The sequence below is a fragment of the Ovis aries genome, chromosome 13 (genome assembly GCF_016772045.2).
Source record: "Ovis aries strain OAR_USU_Benz2616 breed Rambouillet chromosome 13, ARS-UI_Ramb_v3.0, whole genome shotgun sequence".
Taxonomy (NCBI): domain Eukaryota; kingdom Metazoa; phylum Chordata; class Mammalia; order Artiodactyla; family Bovidae; genus Ovis; species Ovis aries.
The window spans coordinates 51165830-51185771 of record NC_056066.1 but is presented as its reverse complement, the minus strand read 5'-3'; the positions used below and the strand labels follow the sequence as shown (position 1 = coordinate 51185771).

The window sequence follows — 19942 nt, the reverse complement described above, 5'->3', positions numbered from 1 at the left end:
AAGCCTTGGATCACTGGCTCTTCTCCTGTAGGTAAGGGATGGTGTTGGAATGGTGAGGCAGTGGAATCAGATTTGCACTTTTGAAAGTCTCCTCCAGTTGCAAGAAAGAGATGAACTAGAGGAGCAGGGCCGGGAACAGAATGGAGAGAGGGAGATCCTGAGTGCAGGCCAGAGGAGGGAGGCAAGGCCTGGAGAGAGGCTGCTCCTAAGTGGATCCTTCCCCCCTCTTCCCCAACCAGGGAGAAGCAGGAAGCCAGTGAGGTCACTGGGTGCATCTCCACGGCACTGGAGGGCAGAGGAGGGAATGCAAGGGCTCAGAGAGGTCCCTTGGGGGCTCTGTGGGACCCTCATCGATGCCTGCTGCTGCTGCTGCTAAGTCACTTCAGTCGTGTCCGACTCTGTGCGACCCTATAGACAGCAGCCCACTAGGCTCCTCTGTCCCTGGGATTCTCCAGGCAAGAATACTGGAGTGAGTTGCCATTTCCTTCTCCAATGCATGAAAGTGAAAAGTGAAAGGGAAGTCGCTCAGTCGTGCCCGACTCTTAGCGACCCCATGGACTGCAGCCTACCAGGCTCCTCCGTCCATGGGATTGTCCAGGCAAGAGTACTGGAGTGGGGTGCTACTGCCTTCTCGATTCCTATCTTGGTTCAAATCTTCTGGTGGCAATTGAATTGAATCTCCCAGTAGGCAAGGATTCACTGGGACTGTTTGCCGTCCTTCTCTTGTGTCTGACTGGAAGCTGCCCAAGGGTGACTGTAACACCTGAGGGGCCTAAAATAGGGGGGAACAGAAGACTGCTAAGCAGAAGGGCACCAGGAGCTAGCGACCCCCCACCCACGATTCTCCATTCCTGCTCAAAGCCTGCTGCCATAGCCCTTAGGAATGAGCCAGCCTGTGAAGCTGGGGGTGAGGGTGGAGGAATACCTAGAGCAGAGGAAAAAAAAAACAAACACGAAGCAGGTGTGTTTAAGGGGCTAGACCCTGTGCCCCTTCCCCCTAATGCACAGCCACACTTCAACACTCCCTGGCTTTTCTCAGCCTCTGCAATGAGATGAAGGCCTGCCAGCCCCCATCACATACTTGTCACACACTCACAAACAGACAAATATGACAAATACATACACAAAAAGACGTAAGACACCAGACATGCCCATATATAATACATACAGACACACAGGCACAGACACAGTCACACAGACATCCCAAGAGACATATGGACACACACATATATATATACACACTCACAGACACACAAAGACACACTCATACACACAGACACACACACAGAGACACACCAACAGATACACACACTCTTACACATCTGGAGCAGCCAGTGGAGGCTGCTGATTGAATACCTTGCTGGCTTACTGGCCCAGTGCTAACATCAAAAACTGGTGCTGTATACCCCTCACCCCCAGCCTCACTGCAGGGAGCCCTCTAGAGCAGTGGCCCTGACAATAGGGCCAGAAGTTTGGAAGAGATGATACCTTAGCTGAGGAGCCTTTCAGATGGACGGAGAGGAGGAAAGAATATTCCAGGGAGGGAACATAGGCCATGTCAAGGTTTGGGGTGGGTGGTGGCAACTGATACCTAAAGAACTATGGAAGCCTTCTTTGAGGAGGGGACTAAGGGAACAGACAAGAGGCCAGCGCCCCTAGCACAGAGAGACAAGCTAAGAAGCAACTCTTGGCCCTACTCCACCCACGCCAGCCTAAGCCTCTGTGGGGACACACTGGGCAGAAGGAAATGGGTCAGGCCCAGGTCCTACCAGAACCAGGAGGTGTGGGGGGTAGGGCATGGGAAGTTAGCTGCCTTAGAAGGGCCTAGCAACCAGATCTCCACTCTTTCAATCTTCTGTTTGGAGGCCAGGTCCCCAAACCCTCACGAAAGCATGGGCTAGGACAGAAGGCTAGCTTAGAAAGAAGGCCACCAGCCCTCACAGGAAAGGGGCCATGTGCTCCTTGTCGAAGCAGAATGAGTTCTGAGTGCTCCCTTTGCTAGGAGGGCGGACCCAGATTGTGAGAACGCTTCCCTCCCTGCCCCAGACTTCAGCAGGGAAAGACCTAGGGCCCGGTCTGGGCTGGAAGGCCTGTGCTCATCCTCAGGTCGGCTTCTTTTCTCTGATCCTTGGAGACCAAGCTAGGGATCTCGGTGGGGATGTGGTGCGGGGGTAGGTGTCTGGGTGAAGGGGCTCTGAGGGTATGGGGCAGGGCCCTCCCTCTAGGCAGGTGGGCTTTCTAGCTGGCTCACGGTGGCCTTGAGGTGAGCAGAGGGCCCGTCCGCAGCCGGCTGCAGGAGGCCTAGGGGGGTTCTGAAATTCCTCTCTTCTACCCTCTACCTCGCCTCCTCAACCTTCTTCCCTCAAGGCCCCCCGGGTGGCTGGGAAGTGGGAGGCGCAGGAGGGGCGCGGGGAGGGGCTGTGGACTGGAGCCGGGCGGGGCCCCTCGGTGGAGGCCCGCGCTGCCGGCCCCGCCCCGGCCTCGCACATCTGGGCTGGAGCGCTGGCCCACCCGGCGGCGCGGCGGCGCGGCCATCCGGCCTGGGGGAGGGGGAGGGGAAGGGAGAGGGGTCGGGCGTTGCAGGGCGAAGAGCGGGGCCGGGGCTGGACGCACGTCGAGGGCTGTGGCCGCCGCGGCAGGGCACGGCCACCCCACCGGCTGCGGGCCCAGCTTCCAGGCGTCTGCACAGAGGTCGAGCTGTCGGGAGGGCAGAGGTGAGTCCTGGGCAGGGCGCTGCTGGGCTCCTAGAGAGAAAGGCGCCAAGATTTGCGGTTTCATCGCGGGCTGGCGGCTGAGACCCCACCACAAACTCCTGACCCTCGGGAACGGGACTGGCACAGAGCTGCAAGCCCCTGTCTCCAGCAGGGCTCTGGGGTTCAGGAAGGCAACTGGGGCAGCGACTGAGGGCTCCCATCCGAGCTTTGGGACCCTACACTGGTGAGGGTGGGGCTCGAGAGACTTCTGTGTCTGGGCGTCTGCTGTAGGGCTGGGGGCTGCTCCAGGGGAGCAAGTTTGTGGAGGGACGCGGTGCTTAGGCCAGAAGGTGGAGACCCTGGGGTTGAATATGTGTGTACTTTGGGGGTGCCTGCTGGGGGAGTTCCTAGGGCCTGTGGGCTCAGAAGTTCAAGAGTGGCTGGGGTGCTGCAGTGCCAGACTGTGGGCTGGCCTCATGAACAGGGACCTCTGGTTTCTCTCTGTGAGGCCAGCGTGGGGATCCAGGTGGAGTGGGGTCTGGCTCCCTGTGGGGGCTGTGGAGCCAGGAGGCAAAGCTAGCTCGTATGGGAGAGAGGGACTGGGAGGGAGGAAGCTCTAAAATATGGACTCCCTGCGAGAGTGAAGGCAGCCCTGGATCCCCAGAAGGTAAGAGAGGTGATGAGGGACCTCTCGAGAGGGTGGGAGGGGCTTAGGCCCTAGGCTCTGTGGGACAGAGGTTGTTTGTGAGCTGGCTGCTCCCTTGATGGGGACCCGTGGGGGTGGGGCAGGATGTATGGAAAGAAAAGCGAGGACAGGGAGGGGATGCAGGAGGCCTTTTCTGTCACTCCCTGCCCCAGCCCAGGAGAAGGCAGCTTTCTCACCCCACAGCCTCCCTCTGGTCCCTCACCTTGAGGGCGCCTCTCCAGAGACAGATGGGGGCAGCCCTTTGGGTGCCATTTCTGATCTGTCCCTTGGGCCCAGGTTGGCTCAGTCTCTGGTTTGGGAAAAATGCCCGTGGCTTCTCTTTGTTTGCTGAATGGCAGGATGATGAGAGAGAGCAGGGGATAGAAGAGGCAGGGTGCAGGGAAAAGGCCTGTGGGGGTATGGAGGTGAGCTGTAAAGTTGGGTGGGCTCTTTGCCTTCATGGGCAGAAGATGGGTATGTGTGGAGCCCAGCAACACCAGCAGCACCACATGTCCAAGTGCTCTGGTGGGGGATGGGAAGGGACACAAGGACCCAGCCTCATCACGCCCAACTGAGGAAAAGATCGTTGGAGATTTCTCTCCATTGGACAGAAAGTCCTGGGCTTTTGTAGTCTGGGGAACACTGTGGGTTGGGAATCTCTGGTTTCAACTCCCTCCTCAGCCACACCCTGTCCTAGTCCCCAGTCAGGCCTGTTGGGTCAGGGTAAAGCTGAAGATCAGAGGTCAATATGAGGCTAAGGGCTATGGGTCAGTCCATGGGTGGGGTTAAGGGACAGACCGGAGGTGGGATTAAGTGTCTGTGGGTAGGGCAGGGGTCAGGCTGGGGCCAGGGTTTAGCCTGCTCTTGTAGCCAGGAAATGGTTACTTTCTGTGTAAGCCAAACTGGCCCATTCAATTATTCTCAAACCCATAAGCATCACCAGTCTGAAATTAGTGGACCCCTGGGGCAGGGTTCTACCTCCCCCCATTTCCAGCTGCAGACCCTGCCCAGATGTAGCTTTTGGGAGTGGAGGTTGTCCTGAGTCCCATGATCAGCATTCTCCCTACATGTTTCTGGTAAACGGGTGTGTACGCATGGTAAGGATGTCCCAAAGAAATATGGGGCATGTATGCATGCTTGTGTGGCTGCCACCTGCTTCTAACTCCATCTCTCAGAGAATCAGCAGGATCCTCCTTTTTTAACACAAATTGATTCAGGGCCTCCCTCCTTCTATAAAGAACTCAGAATGACTAGAATAAAAGTTTCAATAAGACCAAAAATTCTGACAAGAAAAACTTCAGAATCCATATCATGAAGGGAAAGAACACCGCTCACATCTGCCTTTTTACCAACCACCTTCCATCCTTGGACTTGATCCTCACAAGCACCTGCATGATCTGTTTTACAGGAAAGGGCACTGAGGCGCAGAGAGGCAACAGGATGCACTCCAGCCAGGTGTCCTTAAGGTGCCTAATAGGCCCTTGTCAGCCCTGAGTATCAGAGCACTCAGTGTATCACAGGCTCAGAGATAAGAGCTGGGGTAATTATAGACAATGGTTTGGACAAGGAATCAACTTAGAATGACAACCCCTGAGTCTTTTTCTTGGTTATTCTAGATTGTTTCTGCTCCAAATACAATATCCTTGGTTGAGAAAATCCATTCATTGAGCAGTATTTCCCCAGCACTTAGCTGTAGAACCTGGCTGGAAGAAGTGTTCAATGTTTTTGCTGATGAATTGAAACGACTTATAAGTACGGCTGCCATCATCTCTCCTGTGGCCTTGATCCAGTCTTTGTTGGTAAATGTTTTTCAGTCTGCTCCCCAAGAGGGAGAAAAACCTGATTTGCAGTTTGCCAGCTTGTGTGGTGTAATCACCACGGCTGATTTCAAACTATCAAATGTGATGTCAATAAATGCAAAATTGAGAAGAGATGCACAGAATCAGCTCTTGGGAGCTGGCGGACAGAAGCTCAAGTTCCTCTCATCTTAGAAAACAAAATCCTGTCCTCCCCTCCTCAAGCTTTATTTTCTTCCAGGTAAGATGCACATCACCTCCTGACCTCAGCTGCACTAGCGGGAAGTGCTAGCTCTGTTCTCTCATCCTCTGCTCCCTCCTTGCCTACCAGACTCCTACCCCATTCCTTCATTCCACCAAAATGCCCTGGGCCTTTAAAACATTAAATCTGGTGTTTCCAGTTTCATCTAAAAATCTCTGAAGGATCTAGCTTCGCGGCCTTCTCTTATCGAGATCTTCATGAAACCATAGCAGGCATCCCTGTCTCCCTGGCCAGCCAACCTTCCTCCTGTCAACCTTTATTCAGAGCTTCTCCTCTCTTCCCTTCCCCCACGCTACTCTCCACCAAACTTCCTGTGACAATGACACCAAACACAAATCTCCACCTTGGAATTCTCCCTGACCTCTAGGTCATATGTCACCTGACTCCTTGGTCTGTTTTCTCAGCAGTTTCAAAAACTGCACCCGGAACACTGCCCCTTTCCCCCTGCCAGCTTGCACTGCTCCAGGATTCTCCATCTGACCATCCATCTCCTTGCTTGGGTCAGTCAGTCTAAGAAGAACACCTTCTTCCTAATCTCCCAATTCCAATCCAGCCAACTTCTGTCAGGCTTGTTGATTTTAACTTCTAACGTAAATGTGTGCACTTATGTCTCAAGATACGCAGTCAGCATCTGTTGCCTGGAGCACTGTTGGCCCCTGTTTCATGTTGTCCTGCTGCAGTCCATACTTCCATGCAGCCAGGTGGGATTTTTAAAACAGATTTAGTCATGCACCTGTCTCCACTTTGCCACTTCAAACCCTGCAGGATTTGCTCATCCTTCATATAAAACCAGGTTTAAAATTGAGTCCACCAGGATCTGTCTGCACGATAAGCCAAGCCCAACCCCTTTCTCCAGCTTTGCCATGCTACCCTTTCTGCCCTGCTTGTATCCGTCATAGCACCATTTGTAATCTCAGATTCAGGTACATGATTATCTGATTAGGAACAATTTCTCCACCATGCTATGGGCCCCCAGGACAGGAACAGTGTCCCACAGCATCTGGCAGAGAATGGGCACCTGAAAACACTTAGGAGCATCCTGGTTCCAACAAAGCAACTGTTAAAAAAAGACATTTCTGAGGGGCTTCCCTGCAGTCCCGTGGTTAGGACTCTGCTTCCACTGCAGCAGGCCCTGGTTCATTCCCTGCTCGGGGAACTAAAATTCAGCAAGCCAGGTAGTGCAGCCAAAAAAAAAAAACAAAAACATTTTTGAGACAAACTAGGACTGTGGGATTGAGCACTGGATGAGATTAAGGAATTACTATTGATTTTATTGGACATGATAGTGGTGTTGTGGCAATGTCTTTTTAAAAATCTGTATCTGTTGAAGAGACATGTTAAAGAATTTATACGTCATGACGTCTGGGACTTGCTTCAAAGGACTCCAGCTGAAAGTAAATAAATAATTATTCAGTAAGGGAACAAAGGAGCAAATAAATGCCATTCTGCTTGTCCATTCTTGTTCACAGCTATAGGGCCTGCAAGGATGCTGGCTGTCCCGGAGATGGACCTACAGGGGCTGTACATTGGTAAGGCCTGCCCCCTCACCTCCATCTAGGCCCATTGCCCCTGTCACCCCAGCACTCAGACTGACCCCTAGTCTGTCCACATGCCTCTCTCAGCAGAGGCTCCTGAGAGCCGTTCTGTGAGTGTGTGTGCACAGGGTGGGTTAGTGCAACAGGACTATGTATGTGAGTGTGTGTGTGTGCACACTCTGCAAGCCTGTTCATGGGACCCCCGAGTGTCTACAAGTAAGTGTATGCAGGGCAGGCCTGTGTGCACAGGGCTGTATGGGTGTGCATGTGTTTTGTGCAGGGTGTGTATATAGTATGTGTGAGTGTGTGTCCCTGCCTGTCTGCCTAAGGGCAGGTCTGTGGGCACAGGGTCTCAAGTGAGGGTGTGTGTATATCTACACAGAACTCTGTGCATGCATGTCTGGCCTGGTCTGGGAGCAGGCTCTGGGTTTTGTGCAGGGGTGGGAGGCCAGGCAGGACAGACACGCCTCAGGAAGTCCACTCACAAAGACCTGGTGGGCTGGGCCTTCCTTCCTGCCTCCCTTCCCAGGCTCAAGCCACAGCAGCTTGGCCCAAGCCTGAACCGGTTGGCTAAGAAAAACGGCCTCTGGAAGTGTGACCACCATGTCCTTGCCCCTCCAGCACTGCAAGACAGATGCCAGCCCTGTGCAGGCACTTCCTAAAGTCCCCTTCATGCCCCGCCCCTCACATATGTTCCAAGGGTACCCCAAGGCCGGGGTGGCCTGGGACTTGTCAGGGCCCCATGGCTGTGGCTGAGGGAGTCGAGGCCCCAGCCCTGGCTCAGCCTAAAGCTAGACAGGTCTGTTTGATTTTCCAGTGTGTCTAAATGCCAGACCCCACCAATCTCCCTGGCCAGCCTCCCGTCCCCACACACAGATCCCAGGGCAGCCCCAGTGCTCCGCACAGGGGCCTCAGCAAAGCCCAGTGTGGTGGTGTTGAGCCATCAGCCCACACCTGGGGGATGTCCAGCCAGGCAGGCCCTCCTGCCTCCTGAACTGCCTGAGCCTCCAAGCCAGCTGCCTTCTGCGGGCTGCACTGCTTCCTCCCACCAAAGGTCCAGCTCCATCCTGGGCCTGTGAGAGGGTCTCAAGGGAGCCTCCTCACACAAATGCTGGCTTCAGGTCTGTGGGTGTTGTGGGGGACAGGAGCTTGTAATCTGCCTTCCTCCTGTGGTTAGACACCTCTCAGCTCAGGGCTGCTCAGGGCAGGGCTGGGCCTGTCCATGACCCTTGGGGGCAGAGGGTTGGTAGGAGAGGCAGTTCCCCCAGGTCCTGATTAGAACATGAGGCTGAACTTACGGGGAGAAGAGCAGCTGTCCACCTCCCACTCAGGTCTGTAGTTCCCCCACCTCTTCTGGTTTCTCCATCCTCACCCAGGAGCTCACCTGCCCCTCTCTCCTGCCCTTCTATCTTTGGGCTCAGTCCTTCCCACCCCCACAATGCTTCCCTATCCCTCCCCGTCCCCACCATGCCTGACAGGTGCTGAGGAAGACAGTGAGTCCCTAGGTGAAGTATGAGTCACCCTTCAGGAATAGGTCACCTCTAACTGATAATGGGCCCTGAGCCCAGGTATCCCCCACCCCCACCTCAGTCCTGTCCTTCCTACCTTCCCTCCCTAGTCCTTCTTCCCCAGCAGGGTACTGCTCACCTTGGCCCAGCAGTGACTGATGGGGAACCCCCACATCTGGGACCTAGTCACAGCCCCTTACCCTAATTGTACCAGAGTGATTTATCCTCTCTTTGCAGGCTCCAGCCCACAGCGGTCTCCAGTGCCTAGCCCACCTGCCTCCCCAAGGACCCAGGAAAGCTGTGGCATTGCCCCTCTCACACCCTCACAGTCTCCAGTAAGCCTAGGGCAGGGCTCAGGGTGGTGGGGGGCCCAGGTGGTGGGGAGGGTTGCATTGGTGTCTAGAAGAGCCCGTAGGTCTGGGCTGGGAGTACCACCATGCCTCCTGCCCCTGTACACTCATGTTCTCCCCAGATGGGTTAGCCTTAGGTGACCTTGGACTATAGGAGTGACAGGTTTACTGAGATGAGCCCCCTCCAGGATGACATCCGGGAACCATTGCAACTAGCCTGCCTGGGCAGGTGTACTTCTGAGCAAGTAGTTTGGTAGGTCCTCAGTGCACTGGGCCTCCCAGACTTGCTTCCCCTCCTGTCAACCACAGCCCCACCTTATTAAAAGATATATCTAGGGAAGACGAGACACATGGCTAAAAAATAGTTTGGTAACTGCTAGCTTGAAATATCTAAGACATAACCATCACCTCCAAATTTCCTAAGTCACCCTACCCGGGGTGGCCTCACCCTAGTGATCCAACCTGGGGACCCCATTGTTCTCAGGGAGCCCAGGCCTAGCTTGGGAGAAGGTAAGGACCACTCTGAGGCACATGCATGGGGTTCTCTTCTCTGCCACAAACCTGGACAGAGTTGGGCTATCTCACTGTGGCCACAAAGAGCAGAAGGGTCTCATATACACAGGTCCATGTGCTATGAAGCTGCTCAGAGCAGCAGAACTGCTTCCAGCTGGGCCCAGGCTGGAAATGATGTAAGATGGGGGTGGGGCTAAGGCAGCCCAGGCAGAAGGGCAGGGAGTTAGGAACTTGAGCTCAAAACTTCATGGGGCTACCTGAGAGGCCTTGGGCTTTCTGAGCAGTTAGCATCTCAAGGGCTCAGTCAGGAGCTTAGGAGGGGAGAGAAGTCAGGCAGGAGGTAGGTGGGGGTGGGTCAGGGCTGGTCTGGACCACAGCCAGGGGTGGGGAGGACCTCCACACGCAGTCAGCCTAGCCCTCTGGCCGCTCCCTGACTAGCTCTTGCACTTACAGAAGCCCGAGGCCCGAGGCCCTCAGCAGGCCCCCTTCTCCGTGGTAGTGGCTATCGACTTTGGCACCACATCCAGTGGCTATGCCTTCAGCTTTGCCAGTGACCCTGAGGCCATCCACATGATGAGGTGAGAGTGGCTGGACTGGGAGATTGGTTGCGGGGAGGCCTACACCCTGGGAGAGACCTAGTCCCGGAAGTAGTGTCACTCACGAGACATGGGGTCTTCTCAGAGAAGCTTTCCAGCCCTAGTCTGGGCTCCCTACTGGGGCAAAAGTTTGGAGGATGGGACCCAGGTCTGGGCCCTCAGCCCCAGTTGGGACAGCCCTTTGACCTCTGCAAGAAAATGTTGGGCTTCATTTTTTATTGTAAATTTCCTATTATTTTTTTCTGGGCTAGTCATAGGGACACACATGTATGCACAAATACGTGGTTTTAAAATAAAACATACAACTTGCTTTAAGCTGTCAGCACTGTTTTGTAGATGTTTCATGTGAATATGGAGAGAGCCACCATTTTCTTTACATTGTTGCATAGTATTCCACAGTTCAGATGTATCATAATGTATTCATTCTATTGATAGTTTTGAGGAAGTTTTTCCTTCTAAGTTTTCACCATTGCAAAAAGTGTTGCAATGAATACTCTTCCTTGGAAACTTGTGCTGGAATTTCTATGTGGTAGGTTCCTAGAGGCAGTCCTAGGTTCAATATCTCAAATGAAATACAAGGAAATGAAGGACTAGAGAGGTTAGCTGAATTGACAAGTCACACAGTTGTCATGAAAGAGCTGTTTGAAAAAATCCATTCTGATGAAGTTTGTTGAGTTTTGTTTGAACAAAACATTTGTTTGATACCTCCCTTCAGGCCTCAAGACCCTGATCCTTTGAATGTATCTTAGTGAGACTGTAGCCGTAGGTGGAAGATGCCAAAGCTCCCAACTCAGACTGGGATGGAGGATTGGCAGGCTTCACCAGGGCCTGGGAGGCTATATGGAAAGACAGCCAAGGGTCACTGCCCCAGTGATACAGGGGACTTGACCTGCATGAATGTGGACTGTCCTTCCCCTTTCTCTGCTCCCTCCACATCCATCTGAGGCCACAAAGGCCCTAGGACCTTAGAGCTTTCTAGGAGCTGAATGGCATTCAGCTTGTCAGCACACACAGCTGAGGCCACGCTGGGCCTGTTGCTAGGGCTGAGGACACGTGAAGGGATACTATGGAGATAACAGTCACAGGAGTGACTGGGGGACATTCTGGCCTCCTCCCAAGCCCTTTCTACTCCCACTAGCCACCAAGCCCCATCATTTCTATCTCCCTGATATCTCTGTAATACCCATCTACTTCTCTCCCCGACTCATACCCCTGAGTTCAGCCCCACCCTCTCTCACTTGAATGGCTGCAATATCCTCCCTGGTTTTCCTTCTCCACCCTCCCTCTCCTCCACTCTGTTGCTACATGGGAACCAAAGACATTTCTAAAGGCAAATGTGGTCATGCTTCTTCACTCCCTTAAAACCCACCAAGACAGAATTCTGATATGACATTTGATACTCCTTAGTTGATCTTAACATTGCTGCTTTGAGCCAGCTTATAGCTAGTTCTCCCCACTCTTTGACACCTCTATAAACTTGCACATGCTCTTCCTTCTTCCTGGATTCCTAGTTCCTTCCCCCAAATGGATGCAGTGGTGAGCTTGGCCTAGAGTAGTCAGGGCATCAGAAAAGGCAGAGGAAAGGGAAGAAGGATTTGCCAGGCCAATGACCTGGGCAGTGAGTTGTGGGTAGAGGTCCAGATGATGACTGCATACAGGGAAGTTTGGAATCTCAGGGTTTGGGGGCCTGTTGAAGGTGTAGTCAGCTGGGATGTAGCTGCTGAGGTGGGCCAGACAGGAATGATTGTAGAGCTTAGCTATGTGGAACGTGGCCTAGAGGAGGACAACCAGCCAGCTGGGAGAAGGCCTCTGCCAGGGTCCTGGAGAGACTCATCAGAAGGCCAGACAAGGCAGATGGATGATGGCTTGCTGCTACTGGTTAAAAGGACAGGGAGGTGAAGTCAAAGGGTGTACTTCATGGGAGGGAGCAGAAGCTGAGGATGTCGAATGGGACCCATGGCTCCATGGATAGAGATGATCCCATGAGCAACATTTATGGAGATTTAAGTGGATGCCAAGCACCATATTCACAAGAACCCTAAAAGGTAGGTACCGTTATCATTCCCGTTTTACATATGGAGCCTGGGGAAGCCAAGTGAGCTGCCCCAAGTCACACAGCTGGTCCCAGAGCCAGCATCCAACCCCATGAAGGGAAGATTACTGCGGACCACACTGACAGCCTCCTGCCTCCACAGGAAATGGGAAGGTGGGGACCCAGGTGTGGCCCACCAGAAGACCCCTACCTGCCTGCTGCTGACCCCAGAGGGTGCCTTTCACAGCTTTGGCTATACAGCCCGCGATTACTACCACGATCTGGACCCTGAGGAGGCTCGTGACTGGCTCTACTTCGAGAAGTTCAAGATGAAGATCCACAGTACCACCGTGAGTCACATTCTGGCTCAGGGCCCAGCTCCAGCCAGGAAGGCAGGGCTAGGAGGGAAAGCAGGGAGGGCGGCCTCATGGAGGGTGGGCAAAGCTGAAAGGTGAGGGGGCCCTGGAGGCGGAGTTTGCACATGAGGGATGGAGGCCTGACCACGGGGTATGATAGGGTAAGGGAAGGGCTGGGGGGAACTGACCTAAGATTAGAGCCAGAGTGGGACAGTAGCAAAGAGGGGAGTGCAGGAAATGGGGGTAAATAGAAGCGGTTGTCAGGAAATAGAGAGCTGTGGCCTCCTATAGAGTTGCCCTATGTCCCTCCCAGGATCTCACTTTGAAGACCCAGCTAGAGGCAGTAAACGGAAAGAAAATGCCTGCCCTGGAGGTGTTCGCTCATGCCTTGCGCTTCTTCAAGGAGCATGCCCTTCAGGTGTGCTGTGACCCTATCTCTGCTTACTGGGGTGGACAACCCCCATGCCTATCCTTTCCCCTCAGCCCATCCACTGAGTAGCCACTGTCAGAAGACAGAGGTCATCTTTTCCAGTCCTCTGCCTTCCTATCTGGTAGCCCTGCGTCAGGGGTTGGGGAGGTGGTGGTGGTGGGAAAGGGGGTGTTAAGATTCTCCCAAGTCAGCTGGGAAGTTCCTCAGGCCTGATTAGCTCCTCCAACTCCTATAAAGACACGCCCCCCAGACCAAGCCAGCCCTCCCCTTCACTGCCCCATCATGCTCCAGGAGCTGAGGGAGCAGTGCCCGTCACTGCTGGAGGAGGACAGTGTGCGCTGGGTGTTGACCGTGCCTGCCATCTGGAAGCAACCAGCCAAGCAGTTCATGCGGGAGGCTGCCTACCTGGTGAGAACATGCAGGCAGAGTGTGGGTGTTGCTCGGAAGGGCCCCGGGCATGGCTCCATACCCTCATTCATACACCACCCTTGGGACCACAGAGTCCTCGTGTAAGGACTGCCAGCCCCACCCTGCTGGGTATTTTCGAGGGTTGTTGCCACCAAGAGAGGGGGTGGGCCTGTAGGAACAGAGAGCTGAGGGACAAGGGACAGCCCAGGCCCGCTTAACCACTGTCTTAATGCAGGTTTCCTAGAAGCAGAGTCCAAGATGGGAATTCTTGTGCATGTGGTGTATTGAAGAAGGACTCTCAGGTGAAAGGGGAGTGAGGAAAGCAGGACAGGAGAAACAGCTGCACGGGGATGGGTCTCATCTGGAGTCTAGCCTCAGCCTGATCCCACGGAGAGCTCTGGAGGGAGACTGTACCCTAGTGTTAGCCACAGGGAGGCAAGAGGGGTGGCTTTTTGTCCATCGTTATCAGTTTGTCATTGGTAACTGGTTGGAGTAAGCCCCGCCAAGTGAGTAGTTCTCATTCAGTTGAAGGCAGTTCTCCAGAGCAGGGGCAATGGGAAGCTGATAGCAGGTAACACTGACAGTAGCAGGGCAGGACGCCAAGAACGTCCACTTGAGCCAGCATCAGTATTTTCACCACAGCTCCAACCAGTGTAAGTTCTTGAGCAGAGGAAAGAAGACTATGGAACTATGAAGGGAGGTGATTTTGGCCTATGTTTGCTGATCTTCCTACCATAAGAGAGGCCCAAAGTTCTGGAGAAAGGGAGACTGCAGCTCAGGCACCCTCCCCCCACCCCCGCCCCACCCCCAGTGGAGATGGGAAGGTTGGAAAAGCAGTCTCAGGAATTCCAGTGCACCCTCCCCTGGAAGAAACCAGAACCTTCAACCCCCCAGAAACATACCTTTTCCTAGGTGTCAAATCCGCAGGTGCCCTCACTTGTCTCTGGAAGGAGCTAACCCCAAGGTCAGTGGGCATCCATCCCCCTTTCAGAGACCAGAATGAAAGCATGGCCTCTCCCAGCCAAAACAAACGCCCCCACCTCAGTAGCCCCCTGCTTGTTTACCCACCCTGCTTCCTCCTACACTGTTCCCGGGCTGTCAGTTCAGAAAGGGCTGGCCCTGGGCAGGAAGTCTTGATACCCATCCATCCCCACCCCCCACCTGGTCAGAATCTGAGGAATCCCACAAAACCATAAAGTACTTCCTATGGGGATCCCCTGTCCTGATGCAGGAAGTAACAGAAAGTGTTTTTCCCCCCTAGCTTGCTTGCCTTGGTACCTGAAATTTCACTGTTTTAAGTGTCTTTTCTTCTATATCACATTGCTTGAGAACAAAGTTCTCAAGAGAGTGGGGAAGCCCATGGCCACTGTCCATTACCAGTGAAGAAAGGGAGTTGAGTAAGCTAAAGGGGACTCCCCCACCATCCCTTCTGATTGGTCTGGCCATTATACCCCCTAATACACTATTCTGGAGTCTCCACTAACCCCCTCAGCCAGTGGTCAGCTGCCAACCCAGGACTTGTGAAGGGGACCTTCCTGCAGCCCAGGCCACATTGGGCAGCCTGGGGCAGATCCCGGGTGCTCTAGGTTTTCACTCAGTCTAAGGTCCCTCCCTGCTGGGCAACCCCATGGCATCCTTGGCCACAGCCATCCCTCCCACCCCAAGCCTGGTCATAGGGTGGCTCTGAGACAGCTCCAAATCTGTGCAGCATGGAAGGGCCTTGAGAGGCCTAGCATGGCTGCAGTATAACGGGGAGGAGATAGAAGCCCCACAAGCCCTGGTTGCCAGCACTGAGGTGCCACTTCAGTGTGATGCCTGGTCCACGATGCTCCCCAACCCTGCCAACCACCGTCCTCAGGCTGGACTAGTGTCGAGAGAGGATGCAGAGCAATTACTCATCGCCCTGGAGCCTGAGGCTGCCTCTGTCTACTGCCGCAAGCTGCGTCTGCACCAGCTCGTGGATCTGAGTAGCCGAGCTCCAGGCAGAGGGTGCCTGGGCGAACGCCGCTCCATTGACTCCAGCTTCCGTCAGGGTGAGCCAACCCCAGGGGTGCTGCCTAGTGGTGACCTTGGAGGCAGGCACTGAAGACTATACCTTCAGTATACTGAAGACTATACCGTGCCCTGGAGTAGCACTGTCTGAGGATGGTAGGACTCAATCCAACCCTGAATCTGAGGTGGGGAGCAGGGGTGGGCGTGGGGCTAGGGGTGGTGACAGCCTACCCTAGGAAGAGGTGCTGGGGTTACTGACAAAGATACTCTAAGCTGAAGGTGGAGGTCTTCAGCTTTCCCTTAAACAGCACTGAATCAGTTTTCCCTCCCCTCCTGGAATGTCAGCTGTCCCCCGACCTCCACCAGCCCCAGGCTCCTGCTGCCAGGACTAGGCACTGAGACTGCTGTGTCAACCTTCTATGATAGGGACAGGTCTCAGGATCTCCCCTCCTCCCCAGTTCCTCTAGACCTTCCTAATTCTGATTTTGCCATGGCCTGAGCCCCTCTATATTAAGGCAAGGTTTTGCAGCCTCCTGACCTGACTGTCCTGCTGTCCCTCAACACTCAGCCCGAGAGCAGCTTCGAAGATCCCGCCACAGCCGGACATTCCTGGTGGAGTCGGGTGTTGGAGAGCTGTGGGCTGATATGCAAGCAGGTGGGGGAGGGAGGGGCGATGGAGGGATATTCCTTGGGCCCTGCGGGATACCAGATACTGAGGGTGGGAAAACAGTCCCAAAGTCAGCTCTAGCCTCTAGGAACCCTGCCCTTTCCAACTCCATCAGCTGTACCTAAGCTGGTAGTCCCCATCACCATCACCTGCACTCCAACCCCCACTCACAGCCATGCCACTAACCCCCTTCCTCCAGGGGATTCTCTGCAGGTGAAGCTGCAGAGCCCTGGGATAATTTTCCCTCACACCTTGTGCCCCTACCCAGTGACCTGAAGCCCCTTTCAACCGTAACTCCCATAGCCCTGCAGATAGGGCTCAGGACCTGGGGCAGGGCTGAAGACTGGTTGAGTCTCCAGAGGGTCTAGAGCTAAACTGCCACAAGTGTGTGCTCATGCTTGCCCCCACAGGAGATCGCTATGTGGTGGCAGACTGTGGGGGAGGCACAGTGGACCTGACTGTGCACCAGCTGGAGCAGCCCCATGGCACCCTCAAGGAGCTCTACAAGGCATCTGGTGAGTAGCCAGACAGTGCCCTTGGTGCCCAGAGCCCTTGCCCTGCCAATACCTCCTGGCAGCGGAATGAGCACTGTTGCCCTCTTCCTTCTCTGCTGGACACCAGGCGGCCCCTGTGGCGCGGTGGGCGTGGACCTGGCTTTCGAGCAGCTGCTGGGCCGCATCTTCGGTGAGGACTTCATCACCACCTTCAAAAGGCAACGTCCAGCAGCCTGGGTGGATCTGACTATAGCCTTCGAGGCCCGCAAACGCACTGCAGGCCCACACCGTACAGGGGCGGTCAACATCTCCCTACCATTCTCCTTCATTGACTTCTACCGTAAGCAGGGAGGCCACAATGTGGAGACGGCCCTGCGCAAGAGCAGGTGAGCGGGGGACCGCCCCTATAGGGAAAGGTGTGGGCTCCAGGAGGCAGTAGAGGATCCACTTGATCTGGCCCAGGCACAAGTCATGCCTGCCCAGGTGGAGGCAGGGGGAGGGGCATGAGTACCCCAGCTGAAATCTGCAGCCCAAAGGGAAGCAAGAGAATCTTGAGCCCCCAGGGAAAGGCCAATGCTGCTGCTGCTGCTAAGTCGCTTCAGTCGTGTCCAACTCTGTGTGACCCCATAGATGGCAGCCCACCAGGCTCCCCGGTCCCTGGGATTCTCCAGGCAAGAACACTGGAGTGGGTTGCCATTGCCTTCTCCGGAAAGGCCAATATCCATCTCATATTCCCTGCAGCCACACACACCCACACACACCCACACACACACCCACACACACACACCCACACACACCCACACCCACACCCACACACACCTGCCAGCCAACCCGGAAAGGCCAATATCCATCTCATATTCCCTGCAGCCACACACACCCACACCCACACCCACACCCACCCACCCACACACACACACACACCTGCCAGCCAACCCGGAAAGGCCAATATCCATCTCATATTCCCTGCAGCCACACACACCCACACCCACACCCACACACATACACACACACACACACACACACCTGCCAGCCAACCGGTCTGTATTCCTCTGTTTGAGGCAAAAGGAGGCTCCTCTCCTGGGACCTCATGTTTGGACCTGGAACAGACTTGAGTCTAAAGCCCCTATAAGTGTGGTTGGCACAATACAGAATGCGCCCAGGTACTCTGGCCTGGAATAGAGGTAGGACCTAGACCCTGACCCATCGGCCTGTGCCTCCTTCACCATCTACAGTGTGAACTTCGTGAAGTGGTCCTCACATGGGATGCTCAGGATGTCTTGTGAGGCCATGAACGAACTCTTTCAGCCCACCGTCAGCGGGATCATCCAGCATATAGGTGAGCGCCTAAGCTTGGGTCATTCATTCACCTTAGCATACACACCCATATGCGAGAGTATTTCCCCCGATTAGTACCTGGAAACCTCCCCAAATCCATACACTGGAATGAGACCCAGAGTCATTGGGAATACCTGGAGGATGTAGTGCCATGGGGATTAAGAAATAGGATGACGTGTAGTCTTGCCAGGTTAAAGAAACCCTAGTGGCTGACTCCCCAGGTAGTATTAGCCCCCCCCCCCCCAACTGTTATCACAGTGACTTAAATGAGTTTAAGTATCTAGAGAGTAAACACAATGTCTTGCACGCAGTAGGCATTTAATCCGTGAAAATTCACACCCTTACTCAAGCCCTCCACAGTGTAGTGGGAAAGTGAGATAGTGATGAGGAAGCAGAGGCTACGAGGATGGCAGAGTCCCTCATGAAAGTGCTCTGTGTTCTTCTTCATCCAAGCCAGGCTAAGGTTTTATAGTGAAATGGCTAGTTTCTCGTTGCCCCAGGGATACGGGAGGGCAGAGGGGAAGCACCACTAGCTGCGCAGCGGTAGCCTCAGTGGCCCACTCCCCCGTCCGTTCTCCTTACCCAATCCCCGACCCGTCCCCGCAGAAGCACTGCTGGACCGCCCTGAGGTGCAGGGTGTCAAGCTGTTGTTCCTGGTGGGCGGCTTCGCCGAGTCGGCTATGCTGCAGCACGCGGTGCAGGCAGCTCTGGGCACCCGTGGCCTGCGTGTGGTGGTTCCGCACGACGTAGCCCTCACTATCCTCAAAGGCGCAGTGCTTTTTGGGCAGGCGCCAGGAGTGGTTCGGGTGCGTAGATCACCGCTCACATACGGCGTGGGCGTGCTCAACCGCTTCGTGGCTGGTGTTCACCCGCCTGACAAGCTGCTGGTTCGCGACGGTCGCCGCTGGTGCACCGACGTTTTTGAGCGCTTCGTGGCCGCCGAACAATCGGTGGCCCTGGGCGAGGAGGTGCGGCGCAGCTACTGCCCAGCACGCCCAGGACAGCGGCGAGTGCTCATCAACCTGTACTGCTGCGCCGCAGAGGACGCGCGCTTCATCACCGACCCAGGAGTGCGCAAGTGTGGCGCGCTCAGCCTCGAGCTCGAGCCAGCCGAGGGAGGCCCCGACGCCGCCGGAGCACCCCCCGGCCGCCGCGAGATCCGCGCTGCCATGCAGTTTGGTGACACTGAGATTAAGGTCACCGCCATCGATGTCAACACCAATCGCTCTGTGCGCGCCGCCATCGACTTTCTTTCCAACTGAGGGCACAGTGCCAGCACCCCCCCACCCCCAGCCCAACAGAACTCTGCCCAGGGCTGGGGCAGATAAATCCACCCTGTTTCCTGCCATCCTGCCCGGGGAGGTGAGGTCGAAGGAGGAATGGGTGGGGACACATCCAGAAACTCAGGCTTTGGGATTGGCCTCAGTTCTCTGACTGAAAGGCTGAAGGGCACGTCCAAGGAGACTTAAAAGGTTTGCAAAGGCTTCCCCATAGGGAGCACGTGGTCCTGAAAGCAGACTGCATCAGAAGGCTTGACCCTTGGTCTGAAGTAGGGGCCAGGGTGGGAGTTGGGGGTGAGGGTAGGGGTACAGCTACAGGCAGGGCAGCAAGAGTGAGGAGGTTGTGCAGGGTCTGGAGCCGAAGGGCAGAGTGCACAGACTGACTGGCTCAGCCTGTATAGGGAGCCAGGCAGGACAAGGACTGGAGCTGACAGGAGAGGGACAGAAGCAGCAGGACCTTCCTGCGTGTGGTACTGACCAGCCAAGTATGAATGCTAATTGTAGAAAGGGCAGTAGCAGGCTATGAGAAGGGTACAGGCGAGGGGGATGTGGGATAACATGCTGAGGGGGGCTTTCCTTTCCATCTGAGAAGGCCCCAGGGGCAGCTTGGGAATGACCCACATATTGATCCAACCATGGAGAGGGAAGAGGGTAGGGAGGACAGAAAGAGCACTGGTCCCAGCTCTGTCATCAATTTAGTGTACCTGCCCTCCCATGACATGCAGCAGCCCCACCTGCCTGAGAACCCTAAGGTGACAATAAAACTCAAGGTGAAACCATACCCTTCTGGTACCTCACAGGGGAGACTCCAATAGTGGAGTAGTGGAAGGGTTAGGGTGGCTAGGTTCTACAAAGGGAGCTTTTCAGCTGTGCATGGGGCTGGGAACTGACTAGAAAGGAGTGCTGCTGCCTCTGGTCAAGCCTCCCAAACTGAACACCCATTCCACAAGACCTCTCTGACCTGGGTGGAAGACCCCTCCCTGTGCAGACTCTCATTTTGGCAGGCCTAA

The 19942-nt window shown here is 55.0% G+C and overlaps 1 protein-coding gene across 2 annotated transcripts; it reads left to right on the top strand.

The window, feature by feature from the left end:
• Positions 1 to 2044: 2044 nt before the first annotated feature.
• HSPA12B (heat shock protein family A (Hsp70) member 12B) lies at positions 2045 to 19713 on the top strand. 2 transcript variants are annotated; one of them, XM_060397611.1, is made up of 13 exons: positions 2045 to 2106; positions 6906 to 6965; positions 8717 to 8814; positions 9796 to 9920; positions 12134 to 12320; positions 12640 to 12744; positions 13048 to 13164; positions 15023 to 15197; positions 15725 to 15811; positions 16234 to 16338; positions 16445 to 16703; positions 17550 to 17653; positions 18259 to 19713. In XM_060397611.1, exons 2-13 carry the CDS (start codon positions 6923 to 6925, stop codon positions 18912 to 18914), a joined length of 2061 nt encoding a protein of 686 aa, XP_060253594.1. In that variant the 5' UTR covers positions 2045 to 2106; positions 6906 to 6922; the 3' UTR covers positions 18915 to 19713. The 2 variants fall into 2 exon arrangements, with proteins under 2 accessions (XP_060253594.1, XP_004014416.2); XM_004014367.5 differs by lacking the exon at positions 2045 to 2106 and adding an exon at positions 2577 to 2714.
• Positions 19714 to 19942: the final 229 nt, after the last annotated feature.